The sequence below is a fragment of the Elephantulus edwardii genome, unplaced genomic scaffold, assembly GCF_000299155.1.
Source record: "Elephantulus edwardii isolate Elephantulus edwardi_28Jun2011 unplaced genomic scaffold, EleEdw1.0 scaffold00058, whole genome shotgun sequence".
NCBI lineage: Eukaryota > Metazoa > Chordata > Mammalia > Macroscelidea > Macroscelididae > Elephantulus > Elephantulus edwardii.
The window spans coordinates 8,839,622-8,863,762 of record NW_006399808.1 but is presented as its reverse complement, the minus strand read 5'-3'; the positions used below and the strand labels follow the sequence as shown (position 1 = coordinate 8,863,762).

The following is a 24,141-nucleotide window of genomic DNA, read 5'->3' as shown; positions in this document are numbered from 1 at the left end:
GGAGGAGATTGCTTATCCTCTCCTGTGGAGCAGCTGGCGGATTAGAATTGTGCATTTGGGATTTCAGCACAGCTTCCTGCCACTAGGCCACCAGAGCTCTCTAACATGTTGTTGTTGTTGTGTACCATCAAGCTGGAATAGACCCATAGCTTACCCTCTGGTAAGTTTTCAGAGGCAGATGTGAAGAAATTGCCCATCTTTCTCCCATGGAAGAGCTGATGGATTTGAACTGTTTACATTTGGGATTGCAGCACAGATTCTTACCACTAGGCCACCAGACAGGTTGTTCTTTGGAAAGGGATGTCACACTTAATAGGTGGAGTATCAATAAAGGAGAGGAGGACCTTCAGTGATACGGATTGACACATTATCAGTAGCAATGGACTCAAAGGTGTCAAGGATGATCAGGATGGTGCAGGATAGGACAGAGTTCAGATCTGGTTTTCACAGGGTCACTAAGAGTTGTACTCAACTCGATGGCATTTAAGAACAACAATAATGACAAATTAACAGTGCAGCAATTGTACTTGTGGTTCTTTTATGTTATTAGACATGGTTCTGAGAATAATCCTTTGAAATAGTTTTATATGCATATAAATTTTTAAATGTCTTCTTGTTTTTAAATAAGAATATATAGTTTGATTATGTATTTTAGCTTTCAGTTGTCAGTGACAACATGATGAGACTATTGAATCCAAAGAGGTGATCTGTGGGTTCACCTGTTTAGATGAGCAATTGGATGTATAAAATTCATTTTACTGTAAATTTATTGCATTTTTGGTTCCTTTTCTAAATGAAGCCACTTTCTCAAACCCTTGGCTAATCTGGTGGTCTTTATTAAACTCAGTGACCTTTTTAATTTGTGAGGTAGTTTTATAGAGCTGTGTGAAACAGCTCAGTTAGCTAGATGAGGGACACGTTTATGTGTACCTCATACTTTCCCCTTGTGTTTCTTCCTATTCCATTGCTTCGTCTAGTTATTAAATTTTATTTAACATAATGCTTTGGTATTTTATTTCCAGATGTTAATTCTGAAAATGCTCATAGCTTTCAGTTCTCTGTGCAGTATCTCTTTAACATCAATGCGTATAAGGTGGAAAGGAGAAAGGGAATGGAGGAGTTAGAGAGATAGAGCAGCCTGAAGTATAAGCAACATTTCCTCATCTTTTCATGTTGCCAGGAAATAATGAAGAACAGCAATGCAGTACAGTGAATGAATGCATTTGTTGCTCTTACCTGTACATCTTACTATCTAGAAACTTTATTGTTATTTTTATGTGCCATCCGAACTGAGTCATAACTCCAGTAGGTTTTTGGAGGCTGTAAATCACACAGGAGGAGATTGCCTATCTTTCTCCCTCAGAGCAGTTGGTGACTCTGAATCGCCTGTTTTTGGGTTCTCAGTACAACTCCTTACCTACTAGGCCACCGGAGCTCCTCCAGAATTTAGGTCCTTTCAATAACTGGTTTTGGTTGTTTTCCAAGTAAGGGGAAGAGGTAACCCTGTGCACTTTGCATATGCTGCTCTTGTGCATGAGTTAAGCCCATGTTCTTCTCCACAGGGTTGAGAATGCTTGCACCAAGCTGGTCCAGGCAGCCCAGATGCTGCAGGCAGACCCTTACTCAGTACCTGCTCGAGATTATCTGATCGACGGATCAAGAGGCATCCTCTCTGGCACTTCTGACCTGCTCCTTACCTTCGACGAGGCTGAGGTAGGCCATTTGATGCCTCTTCTAAGCTTTTGCCCTACTGGCTATCAAGGGGTGCTTGGACTGGAGAGCTAATCATGAACCTGAGCACCCTGGGCAGCTTTAGACCTTACCACACTTTCTTAGATCACTCTCAAGAAATATTTGGAAGGATATCCCTTTGTTTCTTATTTTTTATTAAAATGTGGTTGTGATAGTTAGATCTTGCCCATTCCTGAGGAGAGATGAGTGAGCTAACTGTGGTCTCACCTCCAACCAACAACTAAGTCTTAAAGAGAATGATGGAGGAGTGATATTTGTGTAGGATAAGAAAATGTTGAGTAACGACACGTCTGTACTCTTGTGTTTCTGCTAATGGTCCATTCACTTAACTGAATACTCTGGAGTCAATTTGCAGGTTCGTAAAATTATTAGAGTATGCAAAGGAATTTTGGAATATCTTACGGTGGCAGAAGTGGTGGAGACAATGGAAGATCTGGTCACTTACACGAAGAATCTTGGACCAGGTTAGTTGTATCCAGTTTTTTATGTTATGTTTCTTATGGCTTGTCCAAGTAGGTGCTCTACTTGTTTGCCCCTCCCTAATTTATGCACAAGCTAAATGGTGGCCCCCAGCTGATGGGTCTTTCAGGGTCTACTCAGCTGATGACACTGATGTTATGCTTGTCATGGGACGGTATCATTGTCTCTGCAAGCTGAATCTGCTGTCTATAAATCCTGAGCTGTCTAATGAATTAAACCAGACGTTGCTAATGTTGCTAGAAAATGTAGGAAATTTTTTCCCATTACTGTAATGCTGCAGCCCACCCTGAATTCTGACCTCTTTATTCCACATTCCATGGCATTCCTTCACTGTCTGCCAACTCTTTATGACCTCTGAGCTTGCTAATTAATCCACCTACTATTATGGATTCATGCCCTAGCCCACGCCTGCAAAATATAATCAGACCTAGGAGGAGACAGCACCATTGTGGTTAAAACTTCTTTTGAAATGATTTAGACTTCTGAAAAGGAAATTATCAAAATGCATGAACAGATGCCAGCTTTTGATGGTGTAGACTTACAATGTGAACTTGAGGGTCCTTAGGGTATGAATAAGACTGTTGAGAAGACAGGTGAGATATTCACCTTCTCAGTATTGCGAATCACATACTTCTTCATAAAATTCTATTGACAGAATCTAAACCTGTCCTTGGAAGGACCTGTCTTAAGTAACGTTTGGGTTTTAATGAACAGTATTTTGGTGAGATCCTAATGTCGTTGTTTTGCAAACTTAGTGACAATGAAGAATTTTTCTGAGCCACCGTTGGAGGGCACTGAGAAGTTGCTTTCTTGGACAGTCATTGCTGTTGTCATTGTGTACCATTGAGTCAGAATCTTACCGTAACTTACCTTCGAGCAGTTTTCCAGAGGCTGTAAATTGCTTGGGAGGAGATTGCCAATCTTTCTTCTATGGAGTAGCTGGTAAATTTGAACCATGTACCTTTGGGTTGGTAATGCAACTTCTTACCATTAAGCTCTTGATAGCCATGCGAGCAGTACTTTTAAAACTTTCTTACAGCCCTGTTGTTGTTGTTGTGTACTTTTGAGTTGAAACTGACCCACAGCTGATCCTCTGGAAAGTTTACAGAGGCAGTTAATCTCCAGGGAGGAGATTTCCCATCCTTCTCCCATAGAGCAGCAGCTGGTGGCCTTGAACTGGGTGCCTTCTGGATTGCAGTGTATTTTCTTGCCACTAGATCATCAGAGCTCCCCTTATAGCCCTAGGGGAATAAAAATTCTACTCAAATAAATTTCTTTGTAATATCTGAACAAGCATGAAATAAAAAATAAAGCCTCTTTGGGTGAAGCAGCAGCAGCTCCTCGTCCCCTCCTCCTTTGGGGTCACTTGGTGTGTGAGAATTCGAGAAACACCAGGAGCAATCTCATAATCAGAGCCTTAGGAAATCCACAGTGCCTTTGAGTAATAACAAAGTAAACAGAAAGTGCTAGCAGGCTGCTTCCAAAACACCAGATGCTTCCAAACAGTGTCATCACCATGCAGATTTTAAAAATAATATTTTATTTGTTTCTAATTATAAAAGTAGTACATGCTTATTTTGGACAAATTGGAAAGTACAGAAGAAATAGGAAGATGAAAACAGAATACATCATTGCAATTCTTAAAAGACTTTTTTCCAGCCACCAGATTCTTAGTACTCGATTCACATGAGGGATTCTTACACAGTGTAAGCTTAAACTGTGCCTTAAACTGTGGCACTAAACCTGTACCCGTGGTATCCTGGCAAGTAGTTCTTTTTCTCCTGGCTTATGCATTTATTTTTTATAAAAGTACATTTATTTCAATATTTATCCATTGTGGATATATTAAATCAAATCTCAAGTGCATATCCCATTGAGGATTTACATTGAATAAATTTATTTTGTTGAAAAGATGAAAATTGTGTTAAGCCACAACAATCCAGAATAAAACCCCTCGTATTATGCATGTTAGAACTGTGATGGTGTCTACCAAGTAAATAAAGACAGTTTGCACTTCCAGAGCAGATTTAGGTGAGGCGTGCCGGAGCCTGATTGTCACAGGCCTCACCGTGCTCCTGTGTCCCTTCCCGCAGGAATGACGAAGATGGCCAAGATGATTGACGAGCGACAGCAGGAGCTCACACACCAGGAACACCGTGTGATGCTGGTGAACTCCATGAACACTGTCAAAGAGCTGCTGCCTGTTCTCATTTCAGGTAGCCTCAGCCTCTGCTGTACTTTGCAAGAAGAGAACATTAACATTCTCTAACTTCAGGGCTAATGCTCTTTTGCTTCTTTATTACATGTCTGTTCAACAAACTCAAATTTAATTACCATCGAGTCACAACCAACTCACAGGTGACCCTCCTGCGGGTTTTCTGAGGCTGTAAGTTGCAGATTGCCCATGTTTCTCCTGTGGAGCCGTTGGTGGATTGGAACCATCAGAGAGGTTCCACCTTTGGGTTAGCAGTACACCAGGCAAGCCCTTGTGTGTCTTTTAGCCCGGGTAAAAACTAAGATAAACCTGTGGCCAGTGGACTGAGAACCAGCATTCATCTTTCTTGTTCTGTGCTTGAAGCTTGCATTCTGTGGCCCTGTTCTGTCAGAAGCTCTAATAGATCCTCTTCTGGGGAAGTGGGATTGCCACTAGAAACTCTAGTCTTAGATGTATGACTTTTGATGTCTTTATTTTAGAAAACTCTTAGAAGTTGGCACAGATGTTACTGAGTATTGTGACAAAGAAGTGAATGAGAGCCCTTTATAGCCTTCAGTTAACATAGTTTTACCTGAAAGCCATTGAATTGTTGTCTGTGTTATTGACTGGATCTGTTCTGCAGCCACCAGCAGGGACCATGCTCCCACTGGGCAGAGCCCCCAGCAATGCAGACACAGTGGCTTCTTGCACAACTAGTAAAAGAGTATCAGGTGCATTTATTGAGCATTTGGGGTGTGTGTGTGTAGCACCTCCTGGTTTATACACGTTCTCAAGCTGTAGGTGAAGAATTTGCATTATTCTCTAAGGGCAGTCTTCTTTTCAGAATTTTTGAAGTCACTGTGACTCCCTGCTACTGTTTACTTCCTTTAGCTTTTAAGATAGTAGCTCAAAAGGAAGATAGGAATGTAGAATTCAGAAAGTCCTTACATGAATTAGAGAATAAAATTTTGTAACTGGAACCCTATCATCACTATGAAAATGTATTTTGAGGCCAGTTTCTGACTTGGGGAAGTCAGGAAAGTGGTGAATTATGTCTAAAGTTTGAATTATTCTGTAACCTGGAAGATAAATTCCCCGTCTTGGAATCCTGGGATTGGAGCAGCAGGATGGACCAGGCACAGTTACCGATTATTTTTTTTATTCCAGTGGATTTTCATTACATGGAGTCAGTGGTTGGACCACCATGATAATTAAGATTGTTCTTTGTGATTCTCAGTCATCAGTACATTCATGTTGAATTAGTTCCCTAATCTTGTTTTATGTTATTTTTTTTACCTTGTATTTTCTTTACCAGGATGTTTTGTTCGTAGTGGAGCATTACTGACAAGCTTAGCTATATTTGTTTGGTGTCCTCTTTGTTGTTGAGTCAATTATGACTCATACTTGACCATCCAGTGGATTTCCAAAGCTGTAAATCTCATGGAAGAAACTACGCACCTTTCTTATGTGGAGCAACTGGTGGATTTAAAAACCACAGAAGCTCACCTTTGGGTATTTCTTTACGCCACTCCCTTAGGAACACTTGAAACCCAGGCATGCATTCAAAGCAGGGACAGCGCATCTCATGTTATACTGAAAGATTAAATCTCAAGTTTAGTGTGTTCCATAATTTATTTTTATAGCTATGAAGATTTTTGTGACAACTAAAAATTCAAAAAACCAAGGAATAGAAGAAGCTTTGAAAAATCGCAACTTCACCGTAGAAAAGATGAGTGCTGAAATTAACGAGATCATTCGTGTATTACAACTTACTTCTTGGGATGAAGATGCCTGGGCCAGCAAGGTGAGTGTCGGAGGATAAATGAGTGGAATCCCAGAGGTTCAGGTTCCTGCCCTAATGTGTGTAGCATAGAACAACTTGAATATTACAGAACGAATTTCTTCTTTACTTTTATTGCCTTTGTAAATCTCCTTTCTTGCTAAAGTAGATCAGATAGGCATGTGGAGTGAGTGTTGGTTGAAGACCAACGGTGTGGTTTTCCCTTCAGGCTGGAGTCTCTGTGGTTTGGCCAGTGGAGGACTTGGGGTGTGGAACCTGTTCTTCTTATTGAAAGCAGGACCAGTGAGCCCTGACTTATCTGTGGGTGGTTGTTGCCAGATGACTAGTTTAGATACAGAAGACCTCTGTGACTTCCTGAGCTGTATGAAAAATTTTTCCTCAGCGGTCTTCGAGGCAGAGAAATCTCCAGATGGAACTCTAGGGCATTTTTAGATGTGCCCCTCAAGTCATCCCATTTTTCTGTAAGGATAACATTTTTTTAATAGCTTAATTTCTTTTTAATTATAATTTGAGTGAAAGTATACAAAGTGAATTGGTTTTCATACACATTTTGTTTCCTAACATTAATTACAGTATACATAAGTTGTTCACACTTTTCCCACCCCATCCTCTCTGTAGTTCACCTTTCCACAAATCCTTTAAATCTACCCCTGCCTTCAGGGCATCCTTCCTGGTCAGAGGCTGCTCTTTGAACCTATTTGGTTGGTTATGCTAAGGACTCAGTGCCTCCCTGGTACTCCTGGTCCCCTTCTAGGCCTATCTGTTTGAACATTGAGCCATGGTGTTTTGTTCCAGGATCAAAGTGTGCCTAATGGCTATAGGCTCAAGGGTTCTACTGGTTTCTATTAAAGCAGCAAGCCTGGCTTTTTTTATATTTTTGAATTTTAGTCCACATTAAGAAAAGCAAAGTATTTGTTTTCACATTCATCATTTATCATGAGGCTCCCTTCTCTGACTCCCTGAGGAAATCTTAATTAAAATACCAGTTTTCAGTATTCATCAGTTAGTTTGAGAATTGCCCTTTCTCTGCCTAGCATCTCTTCCTGGACACTTCAGGGTGAGTGGAGGGATGTCTTGTAGAGCCTGTTAGCAATAGCGTTATTTCTGCTCCTGGTGGGCTTCTCCCTAGAAGTTTCCAGGCCTGAAAATTCAGGTTGACACTTTCCTTATGTAGGAGCCCAAGATGAAGGCAGTCGTGTGAACACAGTCTCCCCGATCTGTCTTCCCCGTATGTAACCTAGAGACTGGAATGCCACCGAGCAGTCAGCACTAGGTTTTCTAATGTGACTTCCATTAGGTGTTTAGTAGGGCTCTGTTTTTACCTTGGAAGCCTACAAGGTAAGGGCAAGGTTGGAGCCTGATCAGGGCAGCCCTCCTTCACGTTTCTTAGAAAGGCAACCCAAATACCTACCTGTGCAGAATGAATTAGTCAAGTGTGTCTTAACCACAGTTTGTTTACAGAAACATCTTCTTGTTGACAGTTCTTGAAATAGCTCTAAAACAATTTTAAATCTATGTGGTAAAGCCTTAAGTCTTTGATGTTAATTCTTTTGCACACTTGACAACTTTTACTTTCCTGTTAAGACTTCTTTATGCATCTTTTTTGTTGTTGTTCTCTTGTTTGTTTTATTCTCTTTTTTCTCACATTTAGAAGGTAAGCTTTCCCTTGCCCTATAGTTTTGTTTTGCTTAAACAGAGAACAAGCATGTCTGCGAGAGTTTTGTGCTGTGTGCTGTGCCTTGTTTCGCGTGCTAGTGTGTGACACTGCCTCACTCCATATCAGAATGAGGGTGACCGTGGGACTCAGGCTGTGCTGAGCAGGCTGGTGGACTCGGCCTCTAATAGAGCTTTTTCTCTGGGGGAAAACAAAAGGAAAATCATTGCTGTGAGACCTCATACTTTTATATTTGGTGCATCCTTTCATCTCTAGAGCAGGCTCCAGAGAATTGCTTTGGCCTGACCATTCCCACTGACTTCATTTGAGGGATGAGCTTGCTCAGGAAAGGATGTTTCTGATCGATGTCATGTCTGGATTTGCTCTGCAGATGGTCTCTTGAGAATGCTCTTGAATTTTACTTTTGTGTATCTGTCATCAAGGTTCTAAGCCAGAAGAAAAGGGAGGGAGGAGTGGTCAGAGATATTCAGGGAGGAATCTGTCCATTATAATCCTAGGCTTAGAATACAAAAGATGTAGCTGAAGAGTTTTCTAACTTCACTTAATAGCTCACTGCATGCTCTTCTGTCTGCAGTGAATCAGCCATTGTTCTCTATGACCTCATGTCCCCTGAGCTAGCCTCTTTGCTTAAGTTTTTGCAAATGAGAATGGGTAGTGAGGAGGAACAGGCATTGAGCCTTAATCATTCAGTGTTTTTAGAGGGGGTAAGTCATCATTTAGTCCATGGTATTTCTGAGCTTTGGCTTGTACAAGTACCTCCCCCCCCCCTTTTTTTTTTTGCAAGTACCCTTAAGAGCTGCTGCTGCTGCTGGGTTTTTTTTTTAAAAGCAGTTGCCATTTTTAGGAGTAAGATTAGGTTCTTGGGGGAATTTGTAAGGGAAATAGACTTGGTCTATACTGTGTACTTTGAGTGTGGTGCTGGGGAAGAGTGTTGAACATACTGTGGATTATTAGGAGAACAAACAGGATTGTCCTGGAAAGGGTGAAACCTGGCTACACACTGGAGGCAAGGATTTTGAATCTGTCTGACATACTTTGGGCACGTGGCCTGGAGGGACCAGTCCTTGGAGAGGGACATCATGCTTGGAAAGAGGGATGGTGTAAGAGAGGAAGACACAGGATGAGATGGATTGACTTAGTGACTGGAGAAATGTGATTAGATTTCTCAGAGGTGGTGAGATTGGCTCAGGATAGGGCAGGGTTTAGCGCTAGTATACCTAGGGTCACCATGAGTCTCAGGTAATTTTATGGCACATTAACAACAAAACAACAGCATACTGTGTACAGTTTTGTAGCTGTTCAGTGTTACGCTGATTTGAAGGAACCAGATTGTTTTGATGCTGCAAAATTTTGTCAAGAATGAAAGAAAGCAAAATATATTAATTCACACAAACACAAAAACCCAGATACATAATAACATCAGGGTAGGCAAGAAATGTTTCTTTTTTAACCTAATTTTGTGTTTGTAATATATTACCTGGTTAAAAAAAGAAAAATGCTGTATAATAAGATGTAGATTGTAAGTCTTAACTTCCAATCTTGTCCCCATGTATTCCACGTTGCCCCACTTCCTAACGGTGTTTTCAGGGGCAGAAATATTAATTGTTGTTAATTGCTATGAGTCACTTATGACTCATAGCACCCCTACAAGCAACAGATCAGAACTTTGCCCTGTTGTGTCCCATCCTCACCATCTCTGACAGGCTCCTATCCACTGTTAGAGCCACTGTGTCAATCCATCTGATTGAGGGTCTTCCTCTCTTTCGCTGACCCTCTCTCTACCTTTCCCAGCATAATGTCTTTTTGCAGTGGAACATTCAGTACTCTATGTCAACACCACAATTCAAAGGCAAAAGTATTTAATTGAAAAAAAAATTACCTTGAAAATAGTAACTGGTGGTGAGAACTTTGATTATTTGTTCAATTTAGTCACAAGATGCATTTTCCCCCTTCTATTTAATACGTATAGTATTTTCCACCTGCTTTTGCCTCTCAATAGAGAATTGGGAATAGTGAGCACTGGTCGCTTTGAGGGTAAGGGGCTGCACTGCCAGCCCAAGGCACATAGTTTGAATCTACCAACTGCTTCATGAGAGGAAGATGAACAATCTCCCATGCAGTTTATAGCTTCTGAAAATCTGCTGGAAAGTCAACTACACGTCAGTTCTGACTCAACGGCACGTAACAACAGTAAAGACCTAACTTGGCCGTAAAGTACTTGTTTCATACTTCACCATTGGTGCAGTTTTCTTCTAGAAAGTTTTCCTCTAGAAAAGTAAGAGGGGAAAAAAATTTGGTCAAGTGCATTTTACCAAGTAAAGTTTTAAAGAGTCAGAATAAAAATTAGAGAGTGACTTTTCCTTTTCTATTCAGATAACACGTTTGTAGTTTGAAAAAATAATAAAACACTGCCCTATCTTTCAATCAAGAATCATTTTAAAATGACCATAAAAATTAATTTAGCACTTTTCTGGCTATGCCCTATTAAACAAAAAAATTTCTGAGTTGAACAACTGCATTCTAACCTTTGTAAGTTTAGTACTCTGTATTTAGAATTTTCTATAAATTTTAGTAATAATTTTTGTATTTGTGTTACTTAAGTCTTGGTACATATGAAGAATTAAGAGGAAGTAAGGAAAAAATGTAAAAGTATTTCATTACTAAGAATTTTGAACTCCACATAGGCATTGGTGACTCTCTGCACTTTGAGTCATTGGATCCACTTATTCAGCATTTGTTCCTGCCATGGGTCTCAGCCTGCTGTGGTTCCAGGCGAGTGGTGTTTAGAGAGGCGGTAACTTGACTCAGATGACTTGCAAAAAAGATTAACAAAGAAGGGAAATTGTGGTTCCAGCGTGCAGCCCTTTAATACTGTCTCTTAATGTAGACCACTGGGATTTCATGGTTGATTTTGATTTCGTTTTGAAAAGGGTTGTGTGTGAGCCTTTTATCAATCTTTTGATGCTTTATTTTAGCAGCTTAGTACTAAAAGCTTAGTTAAAATATTTCTCCTGTGAGTTTGTGTGACAGTTGACTTAGGCATTTATACTTTTATCTGGCTTAGTGCTTAGCTGTTAACCAGAAGGTTGATGGCTCATATCCACTCTGAGGCACCTCAGAGAAAGCTGATGACCCACTTCTGAAGGCCACACCCAGTAACACCGTTACAGAGTGGAATGGTACCGTGAAACACGTGAGGTATCCTGCACTGGCATCGACTTGACAACAACTGGTTATTTTTGTGTGTTGGTGTTTGTTGCTGTTGTCTTAAAATCCTGCAAAGGGAGAAATGCCCACAGTAGTGAAGGAACTGACGTTTTCATTCTGAAAATTTGTCCAACTGTTGTAAGAAGGTTTTGAAACAGGGGAGCTCTGGTGGCCTAGTGGCAAGACGCTGCACTGCAATCCCAGAGGTACGTGGTTCAAATCCACCAGATGCTCTGCTGGAGAAGGAGGGGCAATCTCCTCCTGTACCAGTCAGATCTGAATTGATGGTACATGTAAAAATAATACAGGAAAAAGAAAAAAAAAGGTTTTGAAAGAAAACTGTCTAATTTATTGTTTTCAGAAACAAATTGATTTGGAGGTGAAACTGTGATCAGGAAAAGGATGCAATTGAGTTGGAGAGGTGTTAGTGGAAGGAGGAACAGAAAACAAGAAACTGAAAAGTGAAAAAGAGGTGTCTTTGTCTTTGCTCCCCATCCATTGTGTTCTAGAGCCTGGGCTGCTCCTTCTCAGACTGTAGGCCTTCTCCATGGCCAGAGGAGGAATGGGTGTTAATTGCAGGTGTTCCTGAGACTTAAATCTATATTAAAATTTAAGAATGTTTTTGTTCCTGGGAAAGCATTAAAAAAGGGGTTCTTTGAAGCTGTACCTTTTGGAATGTGGGAGAGAGTGCCAAGGCACTGCAGTTTGTTCAATTAAAATTGAACTCATAAGTTTTATGGTAAAAAAGGGAGTACATGAGGGGACCAGTCCCCATCAACTGTCCAAACCTACTCACTTTGAAAATACCATACCACGTAAGAGATCAGTAGAGACTTTCTTTGTTTTCTGAATTTTAAAATTTGTAGACAAAGTACTGAAGGGTGCAAGTGTCATTTTTTATTATATTTCATAGCCAGACTGTACTTGGGACTGTTAAGATTACATGAACGTGTTTACTCAAAAGTTTGGTGTTGTGTGTTGATTTACCTTTTACGAATATTTCTGAAAATCTACTTGTTCTCTTCCTGGTCCCTCAGTGAATGAATTTGCTTATATCATATACATTGTTAGTTTGACTCCTTACACTTACAAATAGTGTACTGTTAAACTGTGATAAAGACTTCTATTCCAAGGAAGTATCTTAGGGATCAAGATCCTTGGTTCTACAGATACTTCCTTTTTTCAGATTTGTCATTGAAACAGATCCTTTTGAAATGATTTCTTTATGACCCCCTGCCTTGGTTGCCTAGTTCTGCTGTAACAGAGATACTAGTGGGTGGCTTTAACAGACACATTTCTCACAGTTTAGGAGACTCAAAGTCTGGATTCAGCAGCAGTTCTGTCTCCAGGAGAATCCCTTGTCTCTGTGAAGGCAGATTCTTGGCTCCTTGGAGATCCCACGTTGTGAAGAATCTGTCTTCCTGCTTCTATGCTTGCTTGCTCAATTTGCTCTCTTTATATCCCCAAAGAGTTTGTCTTAAAAACACAATCTAAACTAATACTGCCTCATTAACATAACAAAGAAAACCCATTCTCACACATAGGATTATAACCTGCAGGTATAGGAGTTAGGATTCAGAAAAGTTTTTTGGAGGTGCATTTCAGCCCATAACATTGTTTTATTCACTCAGGAAACAATAGCAATCCAACAGAGGGTTTTCAGGGACTGTGTTAAATCTCTAGCATTATCTTTTTTTTTTTTTAATACCAAAATCTGAATGAAAAAGCTATTAAAAACTTTGGTATTAAAATTCCCAGTGTTAAAACACAGTTTCTGTCCAGCTTTGTTGATGATTCTTTTTGGAGCAAATGACTATCTCTTCATTTTAACTTCTTGATGTTGTCATAACACCCACTCGGGTAAATGACTCACTTTCTGAGAATCACATTCTTTCCTTGCAATTCAGTGACCATTTGGGAGGGGGAGAAATGGTGAGATTACTGAATCGGGCAAAGTCAGTATTTCCGTTATGTTTCAGATCATTTTGGGGCAGTGGAGAATACAGGCAGTCTTTCAGACTTTTAAGGATTATGCATTTTATATCTAGCATTTCTTTTCTGGACAGAATTAACCACATCCAGAGTTAGCAAGACTAATTTACTGACTCTTCTGGGCTAGTATAGGATGTTTAGCAACTCTTTTTGGTTAAAGACAAAACTTTTGAGTTTCATCTGATATAAAGAGAGTCGAAGACAACAAACTCAAGATCGAATTTACTTCTGTCATTCAGTTGGGTTTTTGAGATTGTTTATCTTTTTGAGAGGAGATGACCTCATCTTCCTCCCTTGGATTGACTGGTGGATTTGAACTGCTGACTGTTTTGGTTAGCAAACAAACATGCAATGCACTATGCCACCAGGACTCCTTACATCAAGGTTACAGTAGGGGAATAATCTGTATCTGTTGGGATAAGAACCCCCAAAGCTGACGGTACTATCATTTGAATTGCAAAAGCAGGTTCAGGCTGTTGGTTTGAGACCTATCAAAGCGTGCTCCTAACGCCTGTCTTGATTGAATTGAAAGTGAGGATGCTCATGGTGCCCCCGTGTGGAAAATTGGTGGTACAGCACCTTTAAGAAGCTGAGTCCTGCAGTTGAGGATATCCAGAGGGATTTAAATCATTACTTACCTCTTCAGAGATTAATTTCCTGTTGATGGATTGAAGTCTGTCAGAACCAGTTTCCTAAAGTAAGAGGGAAGTGAGTTTACTTGAAAATGTTACAGATACATGAGACGACCATTCCCTTAATTCTGAGGATAAATAGTAGGGCAATTTCTATATTGTTCACTGCATTTTTCTATGTTTAAAAAAGTTTTGTTAAGTTTTTTTCCTTTTAATGAGGAGCCTGTTGGACCACTTGCCGTGCTGTATCCTGCAAGATAAAGGGTTCACAGCTGTCATCAAGAGCACTGCTTTTAACAGTAAACTGAAACCCATTTATTTCTCCTGCTCCTTCTTCCAGGTCACAGATTGTAAGGAGACTAAGCATGAGGAGGGAAGGCTAGAAAAAACACTTTAAAAGAATTGTGGTTGTATTTAGCAATTTAGTTGTAGAATTTAAGATACATTTCTAGATTAACACTGTCAAATTTTTTTCCAACCAGTAATTCAGAGCTTTTCAGATTAATTAAATATAATGAAATATCATCCAACGTGTGTGTGTATTTCAAAACAAGATGTAGAAGAGCTGTGATTTGTGGTGCCATGTACTAATGAGGCTTCCTGGGGCTCGTGCTTCAGCGGGCTGCGGAGATGAGTGTTGACTGGTGGAGAGGCTGATAATGAAGCATGTGATAACGGGGCTTTTTCCTGCTGGAGATGTTAAACATCTTTTGGTTTGAGAAATTTTAGCAGTTTTTATAGTTTTAGCAGCAGGGACACCAAGAAACAAAATAGAATTAACCAAAGATTTGCATGCAAGATGCTGCATTTTGACAGAAATAGAGAGTTGTGAATATTTTGAAAGCTGTTGTAGGACTATTGTGTGTTAATGCTGTAACTCCTTCTCTGTCTTACTCTGTGTCATGATATCTCAGTTTTTGCAAAATGAAAAGAAATATCTTTGTGGGAATTTCTTTTCCAAGGACACAGAAGCCATGAAGAGAGCACTGGCATCCATAGACTCCAAACTGAACCAGGCCAAGGGCTGGCTCCGTGACCCCAGCGCCTCCCCAGGTAACCCTTCTCATGTCACAGCAAAAAGTTACAGACAGAGCAAATTGAATAAGAGCAGGAGTCAGAAGGAAGGGAAGAAAGGAAAGAAAGATGCACGAAAGGAATTCTTTTGTAATCTCCTAAGCACAAGAGAGGGAGACCCTGGATGTGATAGATTGACAAAGTAACTGGAGTGATGGAGTTAAGTGGGTGAAAGAGTGAGACAGGCTCAATACAGAGTACGGTTTAGAGCTGATGTACATAGTGTCGCTATGAATCAAAGGCAACTTGATGGCACATAATAACAAAACAATCATGAGATAGCTTTTGTAACATTTTAGAATATACTCATTCTCTGAAAATTTTAACTACATGAAGCATTACCAGGCCTTATAAGGATAGAAGGGCTTAGATGGTATCATCTCATCATAGAGAAATGTACCAAGGTGAGCTGGGTACACTTTATAGAAAGAACGGTCCACTCCTTCCCTGAATTGGAAGGCAGTGCTTTTGAATAACAGCTCTTCTCGTATCATTTCCATTGGGCAGATTTCCATTTATGCCAACAGACTACTTCATTAAGCAGATTAAACGACAATACCAATAAGAATGGGGAAGCAAAATGGACTATATAACTATAAGCCCAAAATAGATTATTGAGCTAGACTTTATGGATCTTCTAATCTAATATTTATTTAATGTTAGATTTCTACTTGAATGAATGAGGAAAGAAAAGTTGAAGGTGCTAAGTACTATTAAATTGTTAAGAGTATGTTTCCATCATGTACAATCTTACCACAAGCTTCTTAGCAACTCCCGATAGACATGGCTCTGGTATCTTTGTTAGCAATGTCCGTGGTTGAAACCTCACCTTATGTTTGTAAGGGCTTCACGGCTGTTAGCTATCAGATACATTGCCTTCTGTCCACTTGTCCTTTAAAACCATCCATCCCTTCATGAATGAAATGACTTGTAAAGTATCCTCGTTAAATAATTGATGTGTCAACCATGTAGATATTGAATATCTCTTCATTTTAGGCGATGCCGGTGAGCAGGCCATCAGACAGATCTTGGATGAGGCTGGAAAAGTTGGTGAACTCTGTGCGGGCAAGGAGCGCAGGGAAATCCTGGGTACCTGCAAGATGCTGGGGCAGATGACGGACCAGGTGGCTGACCTCCGCGCCAGGTAAGGTGGTCCTGCTCTGAAAGGAGCAGGTGGGACAATATGATCTCACTCTTAATGGGTGGTTCAGGAAGCACATTTCTGCCACCTTTACAGAATTATCTTTTTTGGCTGAGAGATTGTGTTTTAACATAGAGGCTAACTTCTCCTTTGTTGAAAGCCTTAAAATATGAAAAATACTCTGCAATAAAGTTGAAACTTTCTGCAACTGGAAATTGAAATATAAACTTGTTTTTTTTCAGTTCCTAGCTATGTTGTTGTTATTTGCTGTGGAACGAGAACCGACTTAGTAACTCTCGAGCTGGTTTTCAGAGTCACAGGAGGAGATTCATTTTCCTTTGGGTTGAGCTCCCTTGTAGCTAAGGCATGTGAAAAATAATGGGCAGTGGTGAAATTTGGCTTGAGTAGGTATCTTTAGGGAAGGATGGATAAAAAGGAATGCAGAGTGTAAAGTTGTTAAAGTTATTTCATGTATAGTTTTTAAAATCATTTTAATAGATTTATCCTGTAATTTGGCCGTTCCCAGCCTCTTTTGAGTTTCTGTTTCATCATTATTATTTGATTTTATAATTCCTTTACACCACTTTCACCTGTCTCAAGTCTTAGCATTTACAGTTTTAGAGTAAGGGGGCTCTGGTGGCATAGTCTGTAGGGGGTTGCACTGCTAACCCAAAGGTCATATACCTCACTGGCCTTTACGTTCATAGCAGATCCGTGGGAAAGAGATAGATGGTCTCCTTCTATTCAATTTATGGTGTTGGAAACCCACTGGGGGCAGGGAGGGCCAGCCAGTGGTACAATGGCAATGAGTAAAATAGTGCTAGAGTATTTATTTTCTACTATGAACCTAATAGTTACATAATTCCTTTACATCCTTTTCACCGTTTTGAGGTATTGAATTTTGGGAATTTTTCTTCCAAAAAAAGAAATACATAGTTTGCTCTGAAAAAAACTCTGATCATAATAAGAGTTTTCTTTAGAGCTCATTCATAGTTAATAAGGAAAGATTGTCATTTTTATAAAATTTTATGATATGGTCATTTTAAGCAATTCAGATATAATGAGACTAATGCAGACAAAGTTGAATTTCTTTTGGAAATATCCCGAGACATCTTGAAATAATTGGAATACACAAACAGGGCTTAGAAATGCTCCTCAAAATATTACACACCATTGCACATAGATTCAAATGCATGAATATAATAGACTTGAGTAGTATTAGGTTTTTAAAAGGTTGATTGATCTTAACGATTTTGGACCAAGATTGCTTTCATAGAAAACTATTAACATGTGTACAAAAGGAATGCATATAAACATGCCTGCACAATATTAGGTATCATGTCCAGAGGTTCATGGACTCATTGTGGCCCAGGGCTCTCCATAGGCTTCAGGTTAAAAGTCTCCACCTTAAAGAGGAGAAGAAGCAGCTTAAATAAACATGATCCCAGCGACCTCGGCCAGCCTTTTCCTCCTGCTGTGAGCAGTCTCCCCCGTCATGAGCATGACAAGGACTATGCAGAAAGGACAAAAAGGAGTTCTGTTCCCATTCGAGATGCCAGGGGAGTTTGACAAGGCTCTTGGCTCTTCTCCTTTCTCACTGCTGCCTCTTTTGTCTGAAACCTTTTCACAGTGTGTTAGACAGTTTTCACTTGGAATCTCAAGTCCACAGTTCTGTGTGTTTAGAGACAGATGAATACAAGCGAGAGAATAAGGTAGTTGCTGGATGAGGTCGACCATTAATCTGTGAAGAGAAAAGGTAGGAACAGTGATGAGAAACGATGGGCCCACTTCACATCGAGCCTGCAATATCTGTTTACGATGAAATATTAGAAAGCTATCTCCCTGATCTTCCTTCTTTAATATGTTCAGCTAGTTAACATTTTAGTGGCTGAAAAGCAGTAATAATTTCTTCCTTGATAGTCTTCTTCTCGATATTCAATCTAACAGTGTTTTTTGACTTGTTTTTCTAAAACCTGTAAATATATATATATATAGGATTCAGTGACCTTTCTATTCTAAATGAGAAAAATTGCCATCCATAAACATTTTTCTTTTTCGCAGTTGCCTTTGATACTGAAATGTTTCAAGAATGACTAAGTTTGAAGGGAAAAAAAGGAATGGAATGACAGCACATTTTGGAGACGTGTTCCCCACCACAGCCATGGCCAGGGAGCTCTCGGGTACATGCAGGAGTGCTTTGTGTGCCCTCATGTACCTGCACCCAGGCCTGTTGCCATGGAGTTGATTTGGCCCCACCCACGATGCCATGTGTATCTCAGTAGCACTGTGCTACTGAGCACAGGCAGGTTTTAGTGGCTAATTTTCCCTCCTTTGGAAGTAGATCACCAGGCTCTTCTGTGTATCTTTGGCCAGACTCAACTGGCCAGCCTTTCAGTTAACAGCTAAGTGAGATTTTTTTGCCACCTAGGAACCCCTTTGCCCACATATCAATGTGTGGCACTTACTGCCTCTCATGTATTGCTACAGATGAAATATAGAGGGGATCTTAAAATGAGGAGTGAGAAATAAATAAACATCCATACTAAGGGATACAAAGATGTCTTGGAGTTCATCCTACAGCAAAAAGTTCAGATTAGGGTTGCTCAGCTATGTCTTCCTACTAAATTGTCATGTTTCTCCCTCTCAGAATTTATCAAGTTGGGTGAATAGAAAAGATCTGACCTTCGATGGCAGATCTTACTTTCTTACTACTTGGAAAGTCTCTTTCATAGAATAAACCCATGCTAATTCATATCAATATTTGTAGTAGGAGCACAACACTTCTCAGAGAGGAACATGGTGAAATAAGTTCTTCAGGAACTGGACAGTAAACAAGGGCATACCCATGTGCTTTCCCTTGATACTGACTAGTTTTTATATTTCTAGATTGCATAGTAGTAGAAGGCAGATATATAAAAATTACTATTAGTTTCATTAGGGCCTAGTGGGTAAGGAGTTAAGATGTTAACTCAAAGACACACAGTTTGAATCCATCAGCTGCTCCACAGGAGAAAGATGGACTTTCTCCATCTGTATGATTTATAGCCTGCGAAAAGCTGATGGAGGGTCCGAGTTGATTGTGACTCTGTGGCACATACCAACAACACTGGGTTCATTATAGTGACAATGATGGTTATGTTTCAGTTGTAATTATCAGCTGTGTATTGGTAGAGCTTTATTGCTTGAATGTTTTCAAGTATATTTATTGATGCTGAAAGAAACTCTGTTAGGTAACCAAGAGAAAGACAATATTGTTACTTTCCAACTCTCATTTTATAAGTTAGGAAACCAAAGCTCCACAGATTATGGGGTCAGAGTGGAACCCAGTGCTGCTCAGTTCCATTAACCATACATGCTGCCCCCTGAAATACTTTGTATTCATTGGGATGTATGGGATGTAGATTGCCCGTACATAAGACATTCTGAAGGGCTGTTTCTAAAGCCCACGTCACTATGGTAACAGAGGCCTCAGTAAGCAATAAGCACACAAGCTCATTTCTCCCCTGAAGTTTAGATCTGATTGTATAATCACCACTACAAGGAGAATCATTATTATCAAGATTGGCAGACTTGGTCTTTCATAGTGGTTACACAATTCTATGAGGGTAATGTGTAGTTTTTAAAGCAAAGGAGAAAATTGATGGCTCAAATGTCTTTTTTACCTCCATGATTTCTTGTGCAATCCCATATTTACTGGGGAAGAAGGGAAAGAAGACAGGCATGTAAACAAAAATGACACGTATTGTACCGTGAGAAACCTAGTGGCCCCCTCATGTGTCTGTTTTGTGCAGAGGACAAGGTGCCTCTCCGGTGGCCATGCAGAAAGCCCAGCAGGTGTCCCAGGGTCTGGACGTGCTCACAGCCAAAGTGGAGAACGCAGCCCGGAAGCTGGAAGCAATGACAAACTCAAAGCAGAGCATCGCTAAGAAGATTGATGCTGCTCAGGTAGTGATGTGATTGTCAAGAGGGATGGAGAAATGAAAGAGAGAGTGAGCTGCTCCATAAATATCCTTTTTCTCCTGCTCCCTTCTCTCGTCCCTTGCTCTCTCTCTCTCTCCTCTCTGTCTCTTTCCAGGGTTGAGGAAGCTGCCAAACAGAGAGGGAAGAGTCATTTATTTCCTAGTCAGTGACTGTGGGTGGATAATGGGTGTTTCTGGGCGATGACTGATGCTCTGCAGTTGTCGGTGTTAACATCTCCCCAGTCACCTCTGGCTTAAAAGATTGCTTTTATATTTTGAAGTGAAGATTTAAATTTTTGAATACTTTGATTAGTTATGAGTAAATCCATTGAGTGCCAGAAGAATATTAGTTTCTGGTGCTGATTATAGTCTATTAAAACTCTTATCTCAAAATTCTCACCATTTGATTAAAAGTAATGTTGAAAGGTTTGAGTTTTTCAATTCTAGCCCAGTGTAAAATTATTTTCAAGCACTTAACCTGAGTAGCAGCAAATGTTTAAAAAAACTGCACAATTAGTAAAGTCTGATTAATTCAAACATGAGTTCAAACAAATCTTGTGAAGGTATTTTATTCTAATGAATCAGGGAAACTAATTCTTACTCAAATGAAAGGCCCTTACCTGAGCTAAGAAATTACATAAAATAGTAAACAATAGCATTGTAAAAATGATCACTGGTGTATCTTGTGGTTATTTCTGGTGCCTTTGTTAGGTGTAATAAACGGCAGTTTGTCATTAGGTCATTTATTTCTTCCCCTTTTCTGTCTGGGTAGAATTGGCTTGCTGATCCAAATGGTGGACCAGAAGGAGAAGAACAGATTCGAGGAGCTTTGGCCGAAGCTCGGAAAATAGCAGAATTATGTGATGATCCTAAAGAAAGAGATGACATTCTTCGCTCCCTTGGAGAAATATCTGCTCTGACTTCTAAATTAGCAGATCTACGAAGACAGTATGTATTTAATCCCTTAAATTATCCTTCAACTAATCAGTACCCTTTTTCTTGAACCAAAACACATACAAGCGTCAATTCCCATAAGTCAGATGGATGAATGGCGCTCCTGCTTGTATTTTGAGTGATTCTATGTCTGGGTTAGGCATTCTCTCTTATGACAAACTGAAATCTAATAATTTATTGCTAGATTGAAAGTTTGAAATTATTGATAGTTTGAAATTAATAGGAAAGTGAGGCTAAGAGCTCATTTTTGAATCTAGAAAATATCTAAGCTGGGACTTTTCCTGCCTCATCATATCTGTGACTAGGTATGAAAAGACATGGTGTGGATGAGGTTCACTTAAGAAGATGCTTTCTTCCCTACCGTGTTCTTTCTTAAGTTAGCAGTTATAAGAGATCCTCTGATTACATTTCTTGGGTGATTATTTCTCTAACAACTTTCTTTTAGGAAAGCTTCCTTTCCTAAAGACTTTCCTGGTGCCTACAACAAGAAGAACTTGGTTATTTGAGGCAAAACATGTTGCTTTCTTCTTTTAATGGGTACTTTTTCTTCTTAAGAAAAAAGAGCAATAATGCTAGTAGAAAAACAAACATACACATAAGGGAGGGAACAAGATGAAAAAAGTAACTCTTTCCTACTTTAGTCCTCAAATCCCATCTCCACGGAAACCAGTTGACCAGTGTCTTATGAGATTCTGCTTATAGGTCACTTGCATGCTTCATTTCATATTATTCCTTGGGGAACTGCTGCCCGTTTTCCAGTAAGGGGTGCTTTATAGAGTTCTTCAAAGTCTTCTGTTGATTAAGAGGACAGCAATGGCTGGGAGGGCAGACACCTGTCGAGCAGTGTGATTTGGTGGGAGCAGACCAACTTAGGTAACAGCACAAATTCGTTACCTACATTTAGCCACTTAGGAATCACTGCTTCAGACCCAGAATCTTGAATTACTTAAGGTGAGAAAATATTTAAGAATTTAAAAATTTACTTGTCTAAATAATTATCTACTTTTGTTTATATTGTTGTTCATTACCATTGAGTCGAGCATGAGTTATAGCGACGCTGTGAACAAAAGGCCTTGAAGCCTTTCTATAACTAAGTTCATAGAGTTTCCAGAGGCATGTTTAGAAAGTGGATGCCACATGGTCAATTTACATTCTTTTTTAGTTTTTAATCTATTATGGTTGATAGGATATATAGCACTGCCGCATTGTCTTGCTCTGGGGTTTATTGGGCAGCTGCCTGCCCACTTGACAGTGCCTGCAGTACAGGCGGGACCCGTGTGACTATTTGGAACATAAGAAATGGACATTCACCAAAAAGAACCATTTTATAACATTAAATGAGGGAATACATTCTCAGGGTGTGATTTTGCAAATCATCTGACCCTTTAAACTTTTTTACTGGGCAAGAAATCTTAGGTGTGTCAGAGGCAGTGCGGTTGGCGCAGGATAGAGCAGGGTTTAGGGCTGTTATGCATAGGGTTGCTATGAGTCGCAAACGACTCGACGGCATATAACAACAATATCAACTATGCAATATTTCCAAATTTGAGGGCTAATCCTCAGTTGCCATATCTGTTAGTCTACTCTAAGTGTGTTCTATTATACATAGGGTTTTTGAAGGCCTGATATATTTCAGAAGTGCGTGGCAAATCCTTCTTCCTAGCCTTTCTTAATTTGGATGCTTAGTTTTAGAATAATAACTGATAGACAAGCATTTTACAGAGCAGATGAAAAACACTTCCCTTACAGAAATAACCAATACATTCGCTGTCTACCCACCCAGGAACGTGTGTCTTGTCTCTTCCCTTTCCCTGCTACATCAGCATTCCTTGCACTCTGCCTATTTGGTTCAGCCCACCCTCCCCCCACCCACCCTGTGATATGATAGCTTAGTCTGCAAGTCATTTCTGTGAGGTGTTGCACCACACGCTGCTACTGGTCTCTCACGCTATTGCCTGTCTTGTGTTTAGCACAATCTAAGTCCAAAGCCCATGTACCAGCTTCAGGGAAAGATTTTTTTCCTGAGGTAGTACTGGGGGGAGAGAGGTCCTTGCTCCTGAGCTTCTGCTGTATGGCTGCCGTTTTGTGACTCATGCTAGGAAGGGTGAGGGGAAGGTGTAGGAGAGGAAGATGCCAGATGACATGAATTGAGACAGTAACTGGTGCATTGGGAGGTTTGGTGTGTCGGAATCAGTGAGATAGGCTCAGACCAGGTCAGATTTCAGAGCCGCTGTACACAGGGCCATCATGGGTTGCAGGTGACTCAACAGCACATAACAACACTATTTGCAGGTGTTCATGTAGCTTAGTACCTAATGTGTCAGCAGCTAGCCAAAAGATTCGTGGTTTGACTCTATCAGCTCTGTGGGAGAAAGATAGATAGTCTCCCCTATAAAGATTTACAGCTTCAAACATGCAGTATGTGGTCACTCTGAGTTGGACTTCACTCAGTGACACCCTCCCACCCCCCCAAACCAGGGATGTAAGTTCATGTTTGTGTGAATACCACATTTATAGGCGTAGTGGTAAGAAATTGCACTGCAGTCCAAAGGTAAGCAGTTCAAATTCACCAGCTGCTCCACAAGAAAAAGTTGGACAGTCTTCTCTCATGGGATTAAAATTGCCTCTGAAAACCCACTGGAGGATCAGCTATTGGTTGGTTCTGACTAAACAGTACCCAACAACAAATTGTATGCAGGAATCTAGAAGGCTGTGTGGAATCTAGAGGGACATATGGGTCCCATTAATCCTACCCAAGTCTAGAGGGACATGTGTACCACATAATTAGTAAGTGTGCTCCCATATAATTCTACCTGAGGCCAGAGGCATGCATGTAATGCTTGTCTCATGTAATGTTGCAAAAATCTGTATTTTGTAACACATTTCTGAAATCCTTCTTGAGTTAGCATGCTTTCCACTAGTGAAAACATATGATTTCAACAAAAATTTATATCTCGAATATTTGGATTGTGAAAGAGTTAAAATATTCACAGGGCAGAGACTGTAGTATTCTCAGGATCTCACTCATGTCCATATATATGCAATAAGCTTCCTTAAATGTTTCTTAATGGTGAAGAATTAATTTATGATAAGAGTAATAAAAGCACTTCATATATGAGGCCACTCATGCTATCATATACATACTAATTATCACATGTACAGCAGCCAAAATATGACTTTGATTTCATACCACCTGAATTTCAGAATCATCTCAGGAACGGGTTTGAGGCCTTGAACACTAATGAGCGAAGACCAGATGAGTTGTGGGAGGATGTCAAAG

General features: G+C 40.0%; 1 protein-coding gene across 2 annotated transcripts in view; it reads left to right on the top strand.

Moving 5' to 3' along the window:
- VCL (vinculin) overlaps positions 1–24,141 on the top strand; it is a 123,862-nt gene that overhangs the window by 67,274 nt on the left and 32,447 nt on the right. For both annotated transcript variants that reach the window (XM_006887515.1, XM_006887514.1), the window contains exons 3-10: positions 1,563–1,713; positions 2,108–2,216; positions 4,326–4,448; positions 6,070–6,230; positions 14,696–14,786; positions 15,804–15,951; positions 19,740–19,893; positions 20,680–20,855. In XM_006887515.1, coding sequence (XP_006887577.1) covers positions 1,563–1,713; positions 2,108–2,216; positions 4,326–4,448; positions 6,070–6,230; positions 14,696–14,786; positions 15,804–15,951; positions 19,740–19,893; positions 20,680–20,855 — 1,113 coding nt within the window. The remainder of the gene's footprint in view (positions 1–1,562; positions 1,714–2,107; positions 2,217–4,325; positions 4,449–6,069; positions 6,231–14,695; positions 14,787–15,803; positions 15,952–19,739; positions 19,894–20,679; positions 20,856–24,141) is intronic.